At 38.3% G+C, this 22,452-nt stretch overlaps 2 protein-coding genes and 1 pseudogene across 4 annotated transcripts; 1 reads left to right on the top strand and 2 right to left on the bottom strand.

The window, feature by feature from the left end:
* Nucleotides 1-319: 319 nt before the first annotated feature.
* On the bottom strand, nt 320-5,961 carry LOC107599714 (probable polyketide synthase 1; annotated as a pseudogene).
* LOC107599656 (eukaryotic translation initiation factor 1b) lies at nt 4,365-19,476 on the top strand. 2 transcript variants are annotated; one of them, XM_016291308.1, is made up of 5 exons: nt 4,365-4,376; nt 17,945-18,095; nt 18,640-18,803; nt 18,881-18,982; nt 19,134-19,476. In XM_016291308.1, exons 2-5 carry the CDS (start codon nt 18,065-18,067, stop codon nt 19,176-19,178), a joined length of 342 nt encoding a protein of 113 aa, XP_016146794.1. In that variant the 5' UTR covers nt 4,365-4,376; nt 17,945-18,064; the 3' UTR covers nt 19,179-19,476. The 2 variants fall into 2 exon arrangements, with proteins under 2 accessions (XP_016146794.1, XP_016146793.1); XM_016291307.1 differs by lacking the exon at nt 4,365-4,376 and having other exon boundaries at nt 17,899-18,095.
* LOC107599655 (ATP-dependent zinc metalloprotease YME1L1-like) lies at nt 7,690-15,993 on the bottom strand. Of its 2 annotated transcripts, XM_016291305.1 has the most exons (18): nt 15,817-15,993; nt 14,987-15,118; nt 13,866-14,049; nt 13,310-13,411; nt 12,736-12,845; nt 12,481-12,628; nt 12,256-12,363; nt 11,832-12,005; nt 11,590-11,742; nt 11,368-11,500; nt 11,224-11,286; nt 9,707-9,819; nt 9,472-9,627; nt 9,215-9,366; nt 8,896-9,022; nt 8,738-8,811; nt 8,000-8,086; nt 7,690-7,910 (listed from the first exon to the last, which is right to left on the bottom strand). In XM_016291305.1, exons 1-18 carry the CDS (start codon nt 15,847-15,849, stop codon nt 7,767-7,769), a joined length of 2,193 nt encoding a protein of 730 aa, XP_016146791.1. In that variant the 5' UTR covers nt 15,850-15,993; the 3' UTR covers nt 7,690-7,766. The 2 variants fall into 2 exon arrangements, with proteins under 2 accessions (XP_016146791.1, XP_016146792.1); XM_016291306.1 differs by lacking the exon at nt 13,310-13,411 and having other exon boundaries at nt 15,817-15,992.
* Nucleotides 19,477-22,452: the final 2,976 nt, after the last annotated feature.

Here is a 22,452-nt window from a genome sequence, read left to right as displayed (position 1 = left end):
CCTGAGTAAGGATTAGCAGAACTGTGAATATTTTTATTCTTTACAACAGTTTTGTTTAGTATTTTTCATTTTTTATGAATGGCAGGGTATTACCATTTTAGGGAGAATATGATTTTCTATTCAAAACTACTCTTTGTTTAATTTACCATGTTGTAAGCCTGTTGCAGCACATGTTTGCTTAAAAGCCTCAGTGGATTTATACATTTGGCAGAAAAAAATATGAAACATACCTGACCTTTGATCTCTGACTCCTTAGTATTGTTTGGGCTGGAAAAGTATAGGTTAAATACTTAAAAAAAATTAAAATTCAAGACACATTTAATTTACAAACATTTCAGTAAAATTTGACTAGCCATCTTCTTCACTATGTACAATTTTATACAAGGTGGCAGAAAAGGAAGACAACTGTATACATTACAGGTCCACAGAAATCTCACAGTCCTCATCAGTACTCGGTTTTATGAATTCAGTCAATGAGGACAGTGTACTGTTTGAATCAAGCAAAACAACAAGAGGAATATTCACACCTATCTCTTGAAACAAGCGGTTTTGCAACGTCATGGCTAACATTGAGTCAATTCCTAGTGCAGTGAGCGCAGTTTCATCACTGAGATCATCAGTATCAACACAGCAAATTTCAGTCAGAATCCCTCTAACACAGTCAATGTCCGATAACTGAACATTTATCCTGGAGTCCTCAACAACCTTGTTTTTCAGTCCTTCCTCCACTAAAGCAGACAGGCGAAACTTTAGAGACACATTCTGAGAGCGGACATGGTTTTTCAGATTCCTGAAATTGAATTTGCAGACCACCTGCTGGGGATAGTTATCTAACAGGCAGTGCTTCAGTGCTTCGTGAATCTCTGACACATCCATGATCATTAGCCCTTTTGTTTCCAGAAACTTTTGAAAATGGTCTTTGTTCATTAGCAGGCCTAGTTTAAGGGGTCCCCAATTGATTGACTGTCCTGCAAGTCCAATATTGCGTCGGAAGTGACAAAACGCGTCCAGAAAGGAATTAGCTGCTGCATAGTTAGCTTGTGCAGCATTTCCAATGAAAGAGGAGATTGAGGAATAGCAGACAAAGTAATCGAGTGTTTGGCTGTGCAGAGTGGCAAAGTGAAGATTAAGAGCACCACAGACTTTAGGTTGCAGGACTTTTTGGAAAAGAGATCTATCAATAGTTTCCATCATGTAGAAGAGCAGCACTGTGGAACACCCCCCTGACTGGACAAGAGTAAAAATGTTTTCCAATCAAAGTAATGGCTTCCATCACCTGCTCTGACACAGAGACATCACACTGAAGAGTGACAATTCTTACCCCGTATCTCTTATGGAGACTGCTTATGTCCTCTTGTACCTTTTCAGATGGTGAACTCCTTGAGAGAGTGGCAATGCATCCTCCACCCCTATGGGCAATGAACTTAACAGTTTCAAATCCCAAACCAGAGAGACCACCTGTAACTATGTACACACCTCTCTTTGAGAACAGCTGGTTTGTTCTTGGAAGCCAAGGGATGGCAGACATCTTGCTTGTAGAGTCATCACTGGCCAGAGCTATCAAGTCTAGAGTTCTTGCACTGAAATAAGATCCAGAATGCTCTACAGACTGAGAAGGCATACCTTCAGGTAGCACCATCTGAAAAATACTGCTTTGTATTGACGGGCACTCTTTGTGCAAGTGCATTCCCTTTAGCCACTTCTATAGCCGAGCTCCATGCGCCTTAAGACGTGATTTCTGGAAGATTTTGGACATCTCAAGAGTCTGGAAACAGGTTCTCTCACTATCTCTCTGAATTACATCTATTTTCGAGTACCATGGCTCACGGATGCCACATACTGCAATGATGTGATTTGCATTGACAACACTGACAATCTCTGTCAAAAGTGAGCAATTGTATGGGGGAAGAATCGCAAAAAGAAGACACTGCTTTGCATTTTGGACTAATCCACTTATCTCAGTCTCTGTAAAAACAATCCAGCCTGATTTACTTGCTATGAGTGTCAGTAAGTTGACCAGAGCGGAGTCATGAACAGCAGAAAAAATGCCCAAACTTTGCTGTTGTTTGGTCTTGAGTAATGCACACTGCAATATCTCCCAGATCAGGACAATGTATGAAACACATGGAGCATCCTTTAGGAATGGAAGCCTTTTTATTTTGAAGCACACATCTTCAGGGAGGACAATTTTGGAAGTTGCTTTTACAGGGTAACAACAGATAACATGGTCTCCCACTTTAAGTTTGTTGACATCCTTTCCTACAGACGTAATTATCCCACTGAAGTCAAGTGCCATGAGACTGTGGTTCTGGGTTGTATGCTTGTTCCAGTGCATTGTCTGACCAAAAGTTAGTTCTGAAGTACTAACTGGAAAATAATCTGATGAGTGCACACATAACTTACTCAGCTGAACTTCAATGCTTTTCCCCTCAATAGTGTGGACTAAACTTGCTGAAGGCAAAGCTGATAAGCCAGTCATCGTGTAGGCATAGGTTGTCTGCAAGGTGAAATCCCGGGGCTGTAGGGTTTTTGATTCAGCCTTCACTTCCCTAATTGTGGTGACAGGAGTATGAGTTATCACAGCAGAGTAAACTTTCCCCGTGCTGATGCTGATGCTGATGTACTCCCTCTGGAATCCTGAGACTGGTCACTGCTTCCTTGAATTCTTGTCCGTAATGAATGTCACCAAGTTGTTTGAAGTGGGGCCCGTACTCAAATCCTATGTCTTTAAGAGTGTTGTACACATCCATTGTTTTAATGACTGATGGACATCTCTTGAAAACAGTGTTGAGGTGAATGGTTTGCTGTTCGATCAAAGCTGGTCCCTCTTCATGGCTGATGGTGCCTGATGCATGCACAGTAATAGAGGACTGAACCTGAAATGCGGTTGTATCCATGGATGTCTCAGTTGTGATTTTAAGAGTAGGGCAGTTCTTAGTTAGAACAAGCAAACTTTGAAAGTTGATTGTGAGCCCAAATGAGTTAAGAGGTCTTTTTGGAATAGCAGTTTCCATTATGGATGCAAAAGCCAATTCAACATACAATGCCCCTGGGGCAATGGAGATGCCATTGTTCTTGTGTTCCCAAAGGTAGGAGGTTGTAGCTGCTGACAGGTTGCACTTGATCACTTTGCCATCATGTTTACTTGGACTTATCAGTAGATGTGAACTGCGAAAGACTGTGTCATTTCCCCGTCTTACATCCTCAAAGTTATACCTCATTCTTTTGACATTCAAACTGATACCTTGGGAAAGCAACAAGCTCAGCTTCAAACCCTTTGTAGAACTCGTCACACTTCACATTGATCCCCAGTTCAAAGAGTTTTGATACAGCTGTGAACATTGTCTCGTGGTCTTTATCTAGATGCACTAAAGGAAGCACTGTGGTGTCATTTCCCAGGCTCTCCATGATGTTCCTCTGGAGAGCCAGTCTTGGACCAATTTCCACAAAGACTATGTTCCTTGTGTGGTTAGAAACTGATTTAATTGCTTGTTCAAATGCAACAGGCTTTCGAATGTTTCTTGCCCAGTATTCACCTGTGACAAAGTCCCCTTGATGACACATCTCTCCTGTTACTGTAGAAAAAAGTTAAAAGTCCAATGCTGTCTTTGATTTGGCTCAGTATAGGATCCATCATATGACTATGGTAGGCAGCGGGAACATCCAAGACATGAAGGAACAGGTTCTTGCCCTTGAACAAAGACTGAAGCTTCTGGTGCACATTGTCAACTGCTTCTTTATCACCTGACAGGACACATGACATAGGACTGTTCACAGCAGCTAGACAAATCTTTCCTGTGTACGCAGAGAGAATTTCCAGAACATCTGAAACAGCAACGTTACCAACGACCAGCATCCTCCCACCCATCACTTTGGTCTGCAGCACACTGCGATGGTAGACAATCTTTACTGCATCCTCAAGAGACAGCAGGCCAGAGCAATGAGCTGCAGCAATCTCTCCCACAGAGTGTCCAAGAACAATATCTGGTCTGATGCCCCAGTTCTTAAGAAGGTGAGCAATTGCAACCTGGATTGCAAAGAGAAGTGGCTGGACAACGTTTGGTATAGAGAAATCTTCATTGTCATAGCTGTTTGCGATCTTTTGCAAAATACTGGTGTATCTGAACTTTTGGAAGTTGTTTTCCACCTCTTTGATCTTGTCCCTAAATGCAGGTTCTTCTCTCAGTAGCTGCTTACACATTCCCCTATAAGTAACTCCATTCCCACAAAATACAAAAACTAACTTTAGGTCTTGCTTTGTTGGGGCTAATTTCTTGTTGATGCTAGCTTTGAGTAGTGATTTTAATTCTGACACAAATGATGCAGCAAAGACTTTCCTAAATTTGTGTGTCATGTGGCTTCTTCTGCAGGCAGATGTATAAGCAAGAGCTTGTAGATCAACTGTCTCATCTGCTGAAATCCTCTGATACGTGTCAGCTATGCACAACTGAAGAGACTGATCCGTGGCTGCAGACAGTGAGTGTGGCTGTCGGAGACTGTTGCTTGAACATACTCGCTGATGATGGCGTGGGCATTGGTGCCACCAAACCCAAAGCTGTTTAAGCCAGCTATCCTTATCCTGGATCCAGAGTAAAGCCATTTTTCAGCTCTGGTGGGGATTTTAAGATTGAGAGCTTTAGCATCTATGCTGGAATTTTCTGTTGAGTAGAACACAGAAGGGACAATGGTTCCGTGTTTCATCATTAATAGAATCTTTATGAGTCCTGCCACCCCTGCTGCAGATTCTGTATGTCCAATGTTACTCTTAACAGAGCCAAAAAACAGAGGCCCTGAGCTTGAAGGTCTTGCTTTGGCGATAATTTTTGAGATACTTCCTGCTTCAACCGGATCTCCTGCTGGTGTTCCTGTCCCATGAGCTTCTACATATTGGACGTTTGCTAGATAATTCTGAGAGGAATAGATCATGCGCAGTAGAGCCTCCTGCTGGGTCATGGAGGGTTTGGTGATCGGTGTGGCCATCTTGGTTTACTGCAGTCTTGTTCACAATGCCCCAAATATGATCAAAGTCCTCAAGAGCCTGAAAAGAGACATTTACCTTATTATAAAACCCTAACTGAATTTAATACTAATATTATGAATAATAATTAAAAAAAAAAGTAAAATATATACCTTTTTCCAAAGGCTTCAGTAGGACTATACCACATCCCTCCCCTCTGCCATAGCCATCTGCTGTACGGCAGAATGCCTTGCTTGTGCCCTCGTGTGAGATCATCTTTGCCTTGCTGAGGGCCACAAAGACTCGAGGTTCAAGGATACAGCTGACCCCTCCACACAGAGCCATTTCACAGTCCCCTAGTGATGAGGTAAAACAAGGATAATTAACAACTTAAATATCAAGCAATGAACAGACTTCAGAGTTGAAATAGTATCATTACCTTGTCTGATGACCTGGCATGCTGAGTGAAGGGCGACAAGGGATGAAAAACATGCACTGTCAATGGCAAATGAAGGTCCAGTCAGGTTGAAGATATAGGAAATTCTGTTGGCAGCTATACTCATAGCTGTTCCGGTGCCATTATAGTGGGTTATTGTGCTGGGACTGTTGTTCAGAAGTGTCTCATAATTCCTGTTCATAAGACCTGAAATCAAACACAACACTGTATCGGTATTCTAAAAACTCCCAAAAGTTAAAAAAGTGAACTTCTTGCATTAGATGTATTACCTATGTAAACCCCTGTTCTGGTCCCGCTCACTTATTCCAAGGGTATCCCGCCATCCTTTAGAGCTCGGTATGCACACTGCAGCAACAGTTTCTGCTGAGGGTCCATGTAATAAGCTTCAGCCTCGCTGATGCCAAAGAACTTGTGATCAAACTCCCTGAACCTGCAAAATAAAGACTACTTACTTTATCATTTCACTTTTTTAGTAACGGAAACCTCAAATGCATAATCATGAATGATTAAGGTATTCCTACCCTTCAATGAGAGCAGCTTTGGTCATCTGTGTTTTTCCTGGTTTGCTCTTATTAGGATGAAACCATTCTGATGTGTCAAATCTTTCATCTGGAATCTGTTCCACACAGTTCCTTACCTCCACAAGAACTTTCCAGAAACTATCATCACCCTCACCTATGTGTTACACACACACACACACACCTCTCTAAAAACACACATTTACCTCCTGGGAAGTTGCATCCAATTCCAATTATAGCAATATCCTCCATTTTTGTGATTATTTATTTCAAAGATCATTATGTCTCTTTGCAAAAAGTAAAAAAACTAAGCACAAGCATCTCTCATCTCAGCTCTGCTCATGTTTGTGACCAGTATTCATCAGGTCCCAATAACATCTAGGCATTTTTATAAAGCCTTTCACAACAGAAAACCAATGGGAAAACACAATTCTTTCAACAAAGGGTCTTTAAACATGCAATCCTTCCTCTTTTAACCAGTAATTGTGGTGGTTTGAAACAAAACCCTTTAATTACAGACTTTGGTAAAGATGCAAAACACTGAGTGCAGTTTCTCTCACGGACACAACAAAGCTATTGTCTCAAAGCTATTGAGGTGATTCCCTAATTCATGATTGGCTTTAATTGGCTTCCATAAAGAAACATATAGCAAATGATGAGAAAAAAGGACCTAAATATGTGTAGACCACAAATTTGAAATAAGATAACCAAAGATCATCTCAGCACACCTAACCTGATACCTGCGATTTTCAGACTGAATGGTTTACTGCCAGTATTTTATTCCGGACCTTTCAAAAGGATCCATGAAATTAAACCAGATTCATTTCAGTGTTAATTTCAGTCTCATACCCAGCTTAACATTCTTGCTTTCAGGAAACAACAAGGAAATAGGCTTTATTTATATACTTTATTTAGTCCATCAATGTTAATTTCTGATTGAGAGAAATACAAATAAACATGGTATTAATTTCAAAAGAAAGCACACAAATAATAATTTCAAAATTCAAACACACATATAAACTGTGCAGTTACCCGAGTCATTTAAACATACACATGCAGACAACCCAAATGTGGCAGAGGATAGCGGCAGGAGGCTTTAGATACCCCTGGAAAAAGCATATTGAAATAAATAATTTAATGAATAAAATCAGGGCCTACTAAGGTCGAAAGTTTCAGTGGAAACATTACACAAAAATCTACAGTACTCCGAGTCAATTCCTCAGATATGCATTTACAGATATATTTATTCTGTATCTGTAGATGCTAAAATAATACTGACATTCCTAAGTCACATTCGTACTTGGTTTGTGATTTAAGGTTGCATTGAAAAAGTGAACAATCTGTACTAATATGATTATTGAAAATGGGACATTCTGATATGCCACTTGCTTTCAAGGAAAATGCACTATTTATGAGCTTCATGCTTTTCTCCATTTCATAAAATGACTTGTATGCAAGTGCTTCAATCTGATGTCTGGGTAACAGAGAATAGGGTGAAGAAAACAAGTAATGAACATCATAATTTTCCTGTTATATACTTAGGTTCTAAAAACAAAGCAAGAATTTACAGTTTAATTGATTTGTAGCTATTACAATTGGTTCACTGCTGAGGCATATACACTTCTGATGTCAATTTACCCTCTTAAATTAATAGGAAAGATCTGAATTTCTGTTAGCTTAGTGTCTGTTTGAAAGCCAATGTTTTGCCTGAAAATGAAAAATATTAAGAGAGAAGGCCAGAAAGTCTTCCAAATGCCTTTTTTATTACAAACATTTATATTTACAGGTAAGGTAAGATTGTGCCTTGAAATGTCTCTGTTAATCCAAGACTTCATCATCTGGGATCTAGTGACTTTCCCTCCAGGATCATCTGAATTTCCTTTGCATTTAGAGTCTCGTAAGTCAGCAGGGCATCGGCCAGCAGCTTGTGCTCTTTGCTGTAGGTCTTAAGTAGATTCTTTGCCCTTTCATACGAGTTCTGTATGAAATTTCGGCAATTCAAATTAGAAGAAGAATTGCCATAATCATCAGTCAAATATCGCTTACAAACAAAAACTAAACACCTACCTGCAACAGCACCCTGACTTCCTGTTCTACAGCAGCCTGGGTCTCAGAGCTATGGTTCGTCAGGTCATTATAGGTCATGACCCCCAGCTGCTCAAAGCACAGAGAGGTGAGTGAATATTAAAGCACAAAGGCTTCACACAAGTTTCTGATTACGACAGGATCCTGACGTTAGAGATGGGTAGATCTGAATGTAATTTAGACCCTGCATATGCACTGCTAATTTTTGGATGTGGAGTATGAACCGAGTGCTGGGGAACGGATTAGGATGAAACAGATTTAAGTCTGGAATGTGAGCGCTTACACATCCCTAATGGCTTTGAACACGTGGAAGGACTCAAATGGCTTCTCCAAATAGCTATTTGCATCCCTTCTTTTTGAATATATAAAATATTTTCACTTAAAATGTGATCTGACTCAGTTGAATCCCTTTGACCTACAATATTGACTTGAAGTTAATATTTCAATAATTTAACTCAACATTTACATGTTCACGGTTCTCTGATGCGCAATAATTGACACGACATGCAGGTAAACAAATGAAATAAAAACATTTAAAAAAGTGTTTTATTTTATGTTTTTATGTCAACTTTTAAAATTAATTAATACAATTATATTTATTACTTTATCATCAACTCACAAACTGCAGTTTGGGACACTTTGACCTAAATTATGAAAGCATTACTGACCACACAAGACAAGAAAAAAATAGATTTTTTCTCATGATTAATTATTTTTTACCTCGTCACTCATTCCAAACTGCGTCACCATCATCTGTGCTATTTTAGTGGCTCCATCAAAATCACTGGATGCTCCTGTAGGAGGAACAAATAAAACATCATGATGTTGATAATTTCAAGAATTTAAAGTAGCAATGTTCAGTTAGGGACACCTCTCACCGGTAGTGATGTGATCATTTCCAAACACCAGTTCCTCAGCAACCCTGCCGCCCATGCTGACGTCCATCTGAGCCAGCAGCTGGGCCCGTGTCTCATTCCAGCGATCATTCTCTGGCAGCAAAGATACCTGAGAGAGACCAGAGAAAACAGAGAAAGCAGCACAATGGGTTTATGATGTATACCCCTAGAGAGCAAAAGCTATAATTTCTTGAAGCCTCTTTCTGCAAAACTACTGTTGAACTTTTTTTGTCTGAAAAGCTTTTATTATTGTGAAACAACTACTTCACATCATAATGAAACATTAAGACCAGCTACTCACATGACCAAGTGAAGGGCCGCGTGGCATGATGGTAGCTTTGTTGATTGGCATTGCGTCTTTGGTGTAATAAGCCACTATAGCATGTCCTGACTCATGATAGGCTGTGATCATCTTATTTCTCTTGTCAATCTGCACACTCCGGCGCTCTGGGCCTGGACAGACAGAGAAGAAGATGTCAGGAAAGAATCTCTTTGATCAAAGCATTAATCCCCATCACATGGTGCAGAGAGTAATCTGTATGTCCCTACTGCCCTCACCCATAAGGATCTTATCCTTCGCAAACTCCAGCTCCTTCATGGTCACCAGGTCTTTCCCATCGCCTGCTGCCTTCAGCGCTGCCTGGTTCACCAAGTTCTCCAGTCCGGCTCCAGAGAAACCCACTGTTCCCCTAGCAATGATCTCCGCATCAACAGCTACAAAACACACACAAACAGGTTATTTTATTGGATTGTACTAACAAGAACATATTTGGTTTCTCTTAATCATTCTTACCAGAATCCACCTTAATTTTTTTCAAATACCACTCCAGGATTTCTGTGCGTCCCTTCACATCTGGTCTTGGGACGGTGACTTGCATGTCAAACCGGCCAGGTCTCACCAGAGCACTAAAACACACATTATCATAAGAGGTTTATAGATTTAGGCTATCACAAAGATTGTATGATTAGAGAGTAAAATGTTAACTAGACAGTTACAGAAACATAGTGCCCTATCAGAGAAACACATGCCTGGATGAAAACAGATCAAAAGCAGTAGAAACTACCTGCTATAAGTTTCATGTTAAAGCTGGAGTCAAATATTCTTAGTTAAAGATATCAGTGGGATTTGGCGTTTGTTGCTTTAATACCTTTAAAGTATTTCTGCAAACGTGAGCTGCTCTATGCAAATTTTGGAACCCACTTGTGAGTCTATTAGCCTAAGCTTAGTGTTTGCATTAAAGGGGTGGTTGATCAGCTTTTTTCGAAAGCTTGATTGTGTTTATGGGGTGCAGTGTACAGTCTCTGAAGCCCCTCCCTCAGAAATACGCAATCGGGCTCAGATTGGTTAGCTGGCTCAGCGTGTTGTGATTCGCTAACCGCCTAGTGCACGTTGTCTGGAAACGTCACACCCCCCTAACATTACGTGACGTGACGTGACATGTGGCCAAGTATGGTGACCCAAGTATGACACATACTTGGAATTAGTGCTCTGCATTTAACCCATCCAAAGTGCACACACACAGCAGTGCACACACACACCGTGAACACACACCCGGAACAGTGGGCAGCCATTTATGCTGCGGCGTTCACTATCTACAATCCCTGCCGGTACGAGACTCGAACTCGCAACTTTGGGTTACAGGTCCGACTCTCTAACCATTAGGCCACGATTACAGGTTAAGTATTACAGGTAGTTGCATGTTCCCGGGGACAGGGTTTATGTAAACATCGAGGTTAGTGATACCCAGGAAGAAGCTCGTTGTCGCTACCAGCCTTTTTTTGCAGTCCTCAAACAGCAATTTCTTTCAAAGAAAGCATCTCCCTTTGCATTGAACTTTGAGCGTGGTAACTTATAAGATGTTGTTTATGCTCGAACATCAACAATACACAATAACTAAAGTTAAAAAAGTGAAAGCATAATCAACCACCCCTTTAAAATATAAATATGCCTGCATGTAAAAACATGGAATTACAGGAATAGTTTAACCAAAAATAAAACTTATATAAATGTTTTAATGTTTTATGTTGTTAAATGTTTTTAACAAAAATAAAATGTTCACCATATAAAGCGATAGTATATCTTCACATGACTTGGATTAATCCAGTCAATTTATATGGATTCATTTTACGATGCCTTTATGACCTTTTCTAAGTTTTAGTTACCTGGACTTTCAATTGAGGGAGAGAAATTTCTCAGGTTTCATAAATATTTTCATTTGAGTTTCAAAGAAGTGTTATGGGTTTGGACAAGTAAATGATTTTTCATTTTTGAGTAAACTATCCTTTGAACAGATGGCTGGAGAAACCTACTTGTCCAAAGCTTCAGCAAAGTTCGTAGCTCCAATCACAATGACTCCATCATTGGGTTTAAACCTGAAATCATCAAAATACTACAATAAGACCTGTGTCATTTCTTTCAAAAAGAAGAAATGTAATAAAAAGCCATTGACTTACCCATCCATCTCAGCGAGCAGCTGGTTGATGGTTTGTCGCGAGTATGGGTGCATGGGAGACTCGATTCTCTTCCCTCCTACACTGTCCAGTTCGTCGATAAATATTACACATGGTGCACTAGCTTTGGCTTCCTCTGTGAGAAAAAACAGTAAAGGAGTGATTTTATTAACAGCAGAAGCATTATGGGCAATGCAAGACTATGTTTTTCCTTAAACGACTCACTGAAAAGGTTTCTGATGCGACTCGCGCCAACTCCCACAAACATTTCGTCAAACTCTGACCCGGAGGCGTAGTAAAAGGGCACGTCTGCTTCACCTGCTACAGCTCTGGCCAACAGGGTTTTTCCTGTTCCTGGAGGCCCCACAAGCAAGATACCTAAAATACACATCTAGGTTAGATATTTTATACAACAAAAAAACAAAAAAAAACCTATGTCCTTAAGTAAATGAAGTAAAGAGTTTCACCTTTGGGAAGTTTACCACCGAGCACAGTGAATTTCTGGGGGGTTCGCAAAAATTCGACAACATCCTGAAGCTCGTTTTTGGCTTCCTCCACACCTTTTACATGTTCAAAGGTGACATTCTTCATCTGAATGGGGTCCACAGCTGAATCCAGACCAGAGGTGGTGCGGAAACGAACTACATAGGTAAATAGATAAAATGAAGACTTGAACATATTGCATTTTAATGATCTGCTCAGAACTCAAAAAGTCAAAAAAACTACCAACAATTTCACACCACAGCAACAAAACCTTTCATGTTACAACCTTTTGTGTTGTTACATTATTATAAAAGCTGCAGAAGAAATCCAGCTACAGTCAAATGCATGCCATCAATCAATATATTCTAGGGAAGCAAATATAAAGAAAGAATAAAATGGGAAACAAACCAGTGTCGGAAAACGACCCTTTACCCGAGAAGAGAGGGCTTCTGGACACACCATACAGACCCACAAGCAGGAGGACAAAAATAATCAAACGTGTCTTCTTTACAGAGTCTGTTAGAGACATAAGATGTAAGCACAAAGTTCCTGCAGCAAACACATTTTTTAATATTAAGCAAACTCTGGGCTAATGTTAGATAAGAATCTTTTAAAAAGGCCTAAATGCATTACCTTGAGTTCTCTGTGTCAAAGCCTGAGCTTTCAGGAAGCCCTCTGTGAAGCCGATCTTAAAAGCATCCTGGTCAGATTCTGGCAAGTTATTCCGTTTCAATAACTGTTCAAGACTCCCCATGTCTTGCTTTTCCTTCATAAGGAGGCCCTGAAGAGGACAGGTTACAGGTTAAGCACATTCAGACATTTCTGCTGTATTTCTGAGACCAGAACTGCCTTAACTATTATTTCCCCAGTGTCATGCAGCTTACTAACCTTCATAAAGGCTGGCTTATAATTCTCTGCATCTACTGGACCTTCAAAACCAGACTGCACATGTCTGGTCTTGGACTTCATTGTCTTGAAACCTCTGTTTTGGACCCATACTGAGCATAAACACAAAAATACACACATCTAATGAACCCAAAACTCCATCAATGGCAATAATGTAACAGAATGTAACTGAGTAAAGGCACCATTCACAACAACAATGATAACTATAACAATAACTATACTAGCATTCATACCAACGGAGAATAATATTTTGTTTAACTTATTAAGTGTGTACTGCAGTTTTGTCACCTGTTCCTTTAAATGTTCAAGCTCTTTAAAGAAGGATGGATTCTGATTGCCTGTCAATGTTTTTTTTTTTTGTTCAACAGCAAGAAAAAAAAAATTACATTCTGAAATTATTTCAACAGCAATGTTTATCTATGTTGTTATCATTATAGTTTTGGTGTGAACTTCACTGTTCTCATAGAATTATAATAATTATAAGAGTTATTGTTATAGTTAAAGTCCTTGATGTGAATGGCCCTTTATCTTTTGGTCACTAATAGGTAAAGATTACATTGCAGATGATGCAGATCTACGCAGGCCACCTGGAGGGGGCTGGAACTTTGCCTGCGAAACACTGGAGAGCCAAAGAGTCCCATGTGTTTGTGAGAGAACCCTATGTTAACAAGAAGACAGACAACTTACATTAGACAACACTTATAGCAATCACCTTGCTAAGAACAAAATGGAACATTAGTTTCCAAATGACAAGAAAAATAACTTTTTTAAGACCGGAAAGCTGCTGGGAATCAGTAAACATGCTGGTGAATAAAACAGAATATTTCAACATCCTAATAAATATGTTACGTATTTATCAACTTGTGATCTAGCTTACACAAAGTATTCAAGTACAGTAGGTTTGAAATGGCACAGTGTAATTTCCGGTAAAGTTAGACCAACCTATATTTGAAATGCTCAATAATGTTGACAAAATAAAAAAAAGAAAAAGTGATTGCATAAACAAATTCTGTAAGGGAATAACTAACCTAACTATTGAGCTACCAACACTTCACAGAGACAAATTTACTTCAAAACATGGCACCATCACCTCATGCTGTGAGTAACCTCACCATATTTGTTTTGGAAGAAGGAGGAGGCAGAAATGTGAGATGTTCTCCATGTTGCTGAGTTTTGAGCAGCGCTGGATATGGATTTCTCCTCTGGATCTATAGAAGGCAGCAGGTGCTCCAGAACATCACGTACATGACTATACCTCAGCTCTGACAGACCCAGGTCCTTTAAGTTTACTTTGGGCTGTGAAAACAGGCCAATTAGCAATTTTTTTTAGCATCATGTTTTAATTTAGTATTATTTTATTAACATTTTAAATGTTTTTATTTTTATGTTTTCTATTTTAATTTTCATTTTAGTGAAAGTTTTCATAATTTTATTGTGTTTGTAATTTTTTTTTAAATACGTCTATATAGTTTTATTAAAGGGGTCATATGATGCGATTTCAATTTTTCCTTTCTCTTTGGCGTGTTACAAGCTCTTGGTGCATAAAGAAGATCTGTAAAGTTGCAAAGACTAAAGTCTCAAATCCAAAGAGATATTCTTTATAAAAGTTAAGAGTCAGCCACACCTACCTAAAACGGCTCGTTCTAACACGCCCCCACATGTCTACGTCACGATGTGGAAAGATTTGCATAACGCCGCCCAAATGTTCCCGCAAAGAAAGAAGGCGTAACTTTTATTCTCGCTGTAGTATTGTTGCCGCCGCCGCCATGTCGTGAAGACGCTGTGTGTTTCGTTGGCCAATCAGAGCACACCTCGCTTTTCAGACCGATGAGCTTTGTAAAAATCGACGCGTTTCAGAAAGGCGGGGCATAGAGGAGAATCAATAATGTACAGTATGTGGAAAATAATGTGTTTTTTTAACCTTAAACTGCATAAACATTTCATTACACCAAATACACAAAATAATGTTCTTTATAGCAGCATCATCATATTACCCCTTTAATATTTGTATTTACGTTTTAGTTATTTTAGGACATCAGCTTAAACTAAATGAAAATTTGAAATGTTGCACTGGCAACTAGCTCCAATAAAGTAAGTTTTCATTTTATATACATTTTGTTTCAAGTAATAAAACTGGTTTGGTTTTAGTTAACTATCATAACCCTAGTGTAAACAAGAAGTCTAGCATGCACGTGCTATAAAACAGTGTGTGCTGTTGTTGTGACCGTCATACCTCACGGAGATCTGGGTCATGTTCAGGTGAAAGGTCTCTCTGTAGACTCTGCACTGATGTGGTGATGGCAGTGTTGGCTGAACTCTTCAGGTACTGGACCACATTGATCAGATGGGTCAAAGGCACTGTTCCCTAAAAAAGATAACATTTTGGTCACATTGCATAACCTAGTGTGGAAAATACTGGTTAGCAAATAAAAGAATAGAATTGCATTAAGTTGCCAAATAGTCCTTAAGCTATCATATAGTCAAAGTGACTGATAAGCTCTCTACATATGATTGCTAATAGAGAATGTTGGTCTGTAGGTCAGTTATGTCACTCCTGACATACTGACACACTACTGAAACTTTCCTCCAGACACGTACACACTCAGTCTCTCTATTAAACAGCTGTTGCTTTTGTTGTATAACAGCATGAAGGTACTGTTACGTAACAATGTCATCAGAAAAATACAAAAAGTAACTAAAATACTTCAATACAATATATAAACATAGCATATCTGTAAAGTATATGTTCAGTCAACAGTGAAGAAAAACTAAGAAGAATCTCAACAGATGGAAATAAATAGTCATTCAGATGATGTAATCTGTTTGATGGGTGACTACAGGTCTAGAATGAGCCAGAAATAGACTTAAAATAAACTTTTTAACAGCAAACGATATTATTGTTTTAAATATCTACTTTAATCAGATGACATTGACAAAATCAGTGTTTGTCATGGAGAGCCTCAATGACACTGTTCAGTTACTCCATTACTCGCTAAAGCCGCTCATTTATTCACAAAAAGGGCTTTGACATCTACTATTTAAAACAATTAAATGTCCTCATACCTGCGACTGAAAGGTTGTGGGAAGAGAAAACATATTTTGCTTAGATTTTCGTTGAGAGGTTTCCTTGCGCTCCTGTCAGATCCGCTGCTCTTCTGGTCTTGGGTTAATCTGTAGGCGTTGTTAATCTCACCGGTGACTCCGCCCTTGCTTTTTAAAACCGAAAGACAACGTTGTTAAATTCAGCGAATTAATCGCGCTACGCGTCTTCACTTCTTCGGCGGTGGTCTAAATCAACAACCCTTGTCTTTAGTGCCGCGGCTGCCGCCTGTTGGACATTAACGGTAAGGCGCGAAAAACATTTTGCTAAATGTTTAGTTCATTACATTATTAACCATTTTTAAATCAACTATAACATAAAATCGTAAAATAACCATATAACAAGCCAATACAATTACAGACGTTATTAGAACGATAAGAAAATGTCAATCAATTAAAAAGATGGCCACTCGGCTTTGTTCCATTTCTTACTCTCTGATCAAAATAAACATTTAAAATGAAGCGAAAACAACCACAAACGAGGATATTATAATGGAAATATCGTGCCTGTATGATCACAGTATCCACCTTTTTCTTGTCGTAACCATTGTTTCTCATTTTGAAATCCGAAGTGAAACATTATCTAAACTCAATTTACAATTTGATAAACAAGAAAGCTGTTAAGTGTATTAATGTATGTAAACATTTCCATGTTTTCATGTAATTTATTTGTTAATTTCTCTTTATTTCACTGTCATTTTGTATCTCTTTTTCTTTGTGGTCACCCCCTGGCTACTGTAAAGTGTTGAATTTGAGGGATTCAATTAATTTAAAAAAATTTAAAAAAAATGGGCGCGGCCATTTGTAAATTCTATGGGTCTGGCTTCCGGTCTCATCTGCGTCCACTCCGTCCGGCTATTTTTAGCTGAGCAAAACAGTTCGTTTTGCTGCTTGATATTGAAAGTTGGTGTGTCTTATCATATTATTTTAATGCATTATCTTAATTATGAACACACTGGTTTGTAGTGCAAACAGTTTTACCGTTTACTGCACGTTGTTATTCTCCTCGTTATTTATTTACCTATAGCGGCTAATGAACCGGAAGTCTCACCCATAGGCTTACTTCCGCGTTGAAGAAAAAGGTGGATACGAAGCGCAATGTTCTCTCTTTAGCGCCCTCTGGTGTCTGTGTAGCACTGCAGAGCATCCTTGTTATTTATATAATAATACACTACTTTGGAAGTCATAAATATTGTGGTGATAATATACAGTTATACACCAAACTGGCGTGTTGGAATCGTCTGAAAACGGTCTTTTATGAGCTAAGCGATCGGTGAGCTTTACTTCCGGGTTGTTTGAAGACCCCCAAAAGAATGGGTAGAAAATAAGCCACCTGGTTAAATATCATTACGCTGCGAGAGGCATATTTTACTAATTGTATCCGTGCTTCACGCGCCCAACTGTCAGTAAAGCAGTCAAAATAAATATAATAAAATGATTAGATAACAAGCAACAAAGAATTAGATCACAATATTCCTCCAAATGGTTCAATCAAAAGTTTGACTGTCTTTTTATTTAGATTTTATTAAAAAAAAAAAAATTATTTAACAGCTTTTATGGTTTGTATTTCTTTTTTTTTTTTTTTTAAAAAAAAAAAAAAAAGAAATACAAACCATAAAAGCTGTTAAATAATTTTTTTTTTTTTTTTTAAAAAAAAAAAAAAAAGAAATACAAACCATAAAAGCTGTTAAATAATTTTTTTTTTTTTTTTTAGTACATATCACTAATAAACTAGTAGGATCATGTGCATTTATAATCTCTTAGAATCGCCTTCAGTTTTTTCAAAACAGCATTTACGTGTTTTTAATGGGATTTGCATTAATTTATTTCATTAACAACCGTGAAAGTTGAATAAAACATTAGGGAGAATAGGGAAATTATGATTATAGTGACTATTCTGAACAGAGGTGTATATATATATATATATATATATATATATAGGCCAATATATATATTCTTAAAATAATCCTGCTTTCTTATCTGCATATACCTGCTCCTAAATTAAATGCAGCTGGAAATGCACTTATAAAGCCTTTTGTCATCGTGCATTAAAGTGCTTCCGCTGTGTTCCACGCTAGAGACTCGCTGGTAGCTGCAGCAGGCGTTCTGTGGTTTCCACGCCGTTTTAGAAAGTAACAACGAATCGAAGCATCTGCAAGCGGCACTGATCGCCGACGCCTTTCATCTGTTAAAGTAATCGCAGTAATATCGCATGTCCCATATACAGAACCTCCAGTCCTTCGGTAAGTTGTACCGTTCCGCGTCGTGCACGGGTTTAAACGGAAATCATCTCAAGCATGGTCTGTGTGGTTTGTTCTGTGCGCTCATAAACGTGTCAGTACGAGCATGTGATTTAAAAACAGTAGATGCAGTGAGTAACTAGCATTTTTCGTAAAAAAAAGAGATGAGGCATGGCAAATATCAGATGATTTTAAAACTTGGAAAATAATGGAAACTTATTTTCATATTTATGCTCACTTTAGCTGCTTGTTAGTGCAAGACTACTTTAAAATATTCTTATCCAGAAATCAAAAGTGACTGCAAAAGTGTATGTTTGTGTAAAGACCAGATTTTGCCTAAGAAGTCATTTAAAAGTCCCACAGTGATAGAAAAAAAATGTATATTGGTGATTCTAATAAACCACAATCAGATGGTGCTCATTATTTGATCTCATTCCTATTATGCGACTTGCAGTTCTTCTTTAGTCTCGTGCTCTTATTACAGTAGTGTATGTGAGATTTGTTTCTTGTAACCGAGACTGAAACGTTTCAGTGTTTCTCTCTCTAGATCCCTTTGCTGATGCAACTAAGGGTGACGACTTGCTCCCGGCTGGGACTGAGGATAAAATCCACATAAGGATTCAGCAACGGAACGGCCGCAAAACACTGACCACAGTGCAAGGCATCTCGGATGATTATGATAAAAAGAAACTTGTAAAAGCCTTTAAGAAGGTATTTTCTAACTTGTTGTTTGAGAGCATTTCAGTGCTATTTGATGTGGAGTAAAATTGCATGGTTTTATTTGACAGAAATTTGCCTGTAATGGTACGGTGATCGAGCACCCGGAGTACGGAGAGGTGATTCAGTTACAGGGGGACCAAAGGAAGAATATCTGTCAGTTTCTGATGGAGGTAAAGTATGCTTATGTTTGGAATATCATATTACTAGTTGCAAGCCGTTTCTCTTTCCAAAGTGTGGTTAATTTGATTGGCCTTGTGATTGTTTTTGACTACAAATCAAATTGGTTTAAGCGGTTACTCATCTTCATTCTCTATTTTGCAGATCAACATCGTAAAGGAAGAGCAGTTGAAGGTTCACGGATTTTAAAATGCTGGCCCCTCCAGGGCTTTTGGAAGGACTGCACCAGCATGTAGCAATCCTAGTATATTCATGGCAGGGTTTTCGTGACCATATGCTAACGACACTGACAGCAGGGTAAAACGGTTTATTTTTGCAGTCATTTCAAGCTTGAATCTTCATAATGACCTCAAGCGGACCACTAAATTCAGGCTGGTCTGAATTAGATACTGAGTTTTTGTTGCTGACGCTTGTGAACATTTTTATGATAGATACTCAATTGCACGATATCTTTTTATCAAGGACAATAAAATTGTGACTTTGCAGATTTGTGACTCTGTGTTCTCTTCCCTAGTAAAATTTGCTACTTGAATGGGATGTTAATGTTTATTGTAGCAAAGTATTTTAAGACTTAACTTACAGGATTGTCGGAACACAAACATTGCTTATTTAAATCTAGATTGCACAAATTAATGAAATGGGTCTTTTGTACATTCTTTCCACTTAGTTGGTATGATGATAAAGTGTTACGATTATATCCTTCAGTATTGCATTAAAAATGAACCATTCTAATGGAAACTTCAAATACTTAAAAAAAAAAAATTTGCCTGGGCTAGAGGTTTAAGGAGGAAATTACATTGTATGGATGTATTAATTTACATTGTGGTGCATTATTCTGAGGAAGTTTATAATATTGACTGTTTCTGGTTGGTAAACCGCATTTGTTCACTCTTGTATTTTGGCTCCTTGTCAGGGCTGAAAATCCTTTCAGCTGTGGCCTAAGTCTGCAGTGTTCTGGCTGTCCCGCCAGGCACAAACATGAGCATAATCCTCTTTAAAGGGCATGGATTGGCATTCATGACTGAGGGATGCCAATCTCATTGAGGCTGTGTGGGCATTCCAAACACTTTTTACCACAGCAAGGTAGTCTAAAGTTGAATGTCTGCAAAAGATTTACTTGGGACTCTATTTGCAATGATTAAACCATTTAACTCTGTAATTCGGGAGAACAAAAGGTCCTTTTAATAATTCAAACATACAACTCAAGAGTGAAAAAGTAGTGCAGGGCATTGTTTCAACCCAGTGACTCAAATATTTTGAACGCTTTCACCAAAAAGATACGTTCACCGACCAGTGCGTTGTGAGTCATTGAATCATTCATCAAACATTTTTCCACCCTTTTGTCAGCTGTGGGGACGTGACTTTTATCAAGCTATTAAAAACTGCAGGAATAAGCCTTAATAAAAATATTTTAAAACATTTATTTAAAATGTTTCAATAATGTCCCTGCACCATTTTGTATATGATCATCAGCAGAGCTGGGTAGGAACTGATTACATGTAATCTTTATAATTAGATTGCAATAATCATATACACATCATTGGAGTATGTTACATTTTATAATGTTCATAATCAGATTACAGTTACTTTTTATGGATTACGTAATTACATATTCACGCAATGTCAGTAAATCACAATTTCTCACAAATTAAATGGATTCCCAAACATTTTTGTCAGCCAAAACCACTTTGACATGAAATATTTTCTTGAAAAATCTCCGAGGAAGTTAATATTTCAAAAATGTAACTGCATAATAATTTAATTGCATGTATACAGTTCAAAGTCGCTTAATGGTCACATTGACATTTTTCAGCAGGTTAATTAAGTGGACTAAAAAGTACTAGTTTATATTTACCTTTGAGATGTGGAAAACAAATTCATTGAATTCATCGATGAAGGTATGAAGTGAATGAAATCTGAAATGAAGATCAAAAAGCAAACAGCATCATTCTGACAACAGAAATAGAACACAAATACTAAAAATCAGCATTTCAAACATATGATGTGCTATTTAATGGATTTTCATGGAATTCTAATATAAACACTGAAATAAGTATAAAAAACAAAACAATTAATGAGCAAATCACAGAAATTGTTATTAACAAATTGGTTAAAAGCACACTCTAAAAAATGCTGGGTTAAATATAACCCAGTGCTGGGTTAAAAAGGGACAAACCCAGCTATTGGGTTGTTTTGACTCAAAACAACACAACCGCTGGGTCAAAACAACCCAATAGCTGGGTTTGTCCCTTTTTAACCCAGCCCAGCTTGTAAAAACCTAAGATGTGTAGGAGTGAAGTGCTGAGTTTAGTGGCTGGGGTCTGAATAAGATGGAAACAGACGGAGCACGTGCGGGTGCCTGGGGCTGTCCACCGTCCTCTCCGCTCCACTCCCTTACCTCCACCAGACAAACAGAGTTAATGATGGATGTCTCCGATTCATCAGCACAATCTTCCTGCTCTTAATGCTTTTGTTCCCCCCCCCCCCACTCATTTTAACAATCAGTCCATTCATATCTGAACAATTGATCTCTATCACTTTTTAAGAAACTTAAAATCCATTTTACATCTCACTGAGTTTTATGCTCTTATTGTGTGTTTAAATAGGAAAAAGGAATGGAATGGCTCCGCATGCATATGTATTAATTCCACATGAGAGCTTGATATTGGACAAAACTGTTAAATGCCCGTCTGGCAGTAAGCAGATTCCATTATTTTTGTTTGTGTTTAGCCAGAGGCCAGCCAGCTGTTATTGTTTTTGTGGGGTTTTGCATTCCCGAGCATTCACCCCTCTCCGCTCACGTCTCTATAGCTTCAGATGCTTGTTTCACTGGGGACTGATATAGGTAATGAATAACACTAGTGACTGAGCCTTAGCTCCAGCTTTATTCGAGTAGCACCGTTGTCATATCTGACCAACAGGCCGAGAAGTAAATGCACGCAACAGCTTCTCTGTCCACCTTGCACATACTGAAACAGGGAAAATTCATCATGCTGTTGGCCAATGCAATAAATAATAAATATAGGCTAACTTAAATCAGCCTAAGATGATTTGCTGGTCTTTGTTTAAGCCACTCGTATAGTGTTCAGTGGATTTAGCTGGTCTGACATCTTCACCTGCTAAAGACTGTCCCAAACCCCTGTAAAACCAGCTCATTGTGCTCACCTTTGAGATGTGGAAAACAAATTCATTGAATTCATCGATGAAGGTATGAAGTGAATGAAATCTGAAATGAAGATCAAAAAGCAAACAGCATCATTCTGACAACAGAAATAGAACACAAATACTAAAAATCAGCATTTCAAACATATGATGTGCTATTTAATGGATTTTCATGGAATTCTAATATAAACACTGAAATAAGTATAAAAAACAAAACAATTAATGAGCAAATCACAGAAATTGTTATTAACAAATTGGTTAAAAGCACACTCTAAAAAATGCTGGGTTAAATATAACCCAG

The sequence above is a fragment of the Sinocyclocheilus grahami genome, unplaced genomic scaffold (assembly GCF_001515645.1).
Source record: "Sinocyclocheilus grahami isolate Dianchi unplaced genomic scaffold, SAMN03320097.WGS_v1.1 scaffold270.1, whole genome shotgun sequence".
NCBI lineage: Eukaryota > Metazoa > Chordata > Actinopteri > Cypriniformes > Cyprinidae > Sinocyclocheilus > Sinocyclocheilus grahami.
The sequence above is the reverse complement of the archived record's forward strand: the minus strand, read 5'-3'. Positions and strand labels throughout refer to the sequence as shown.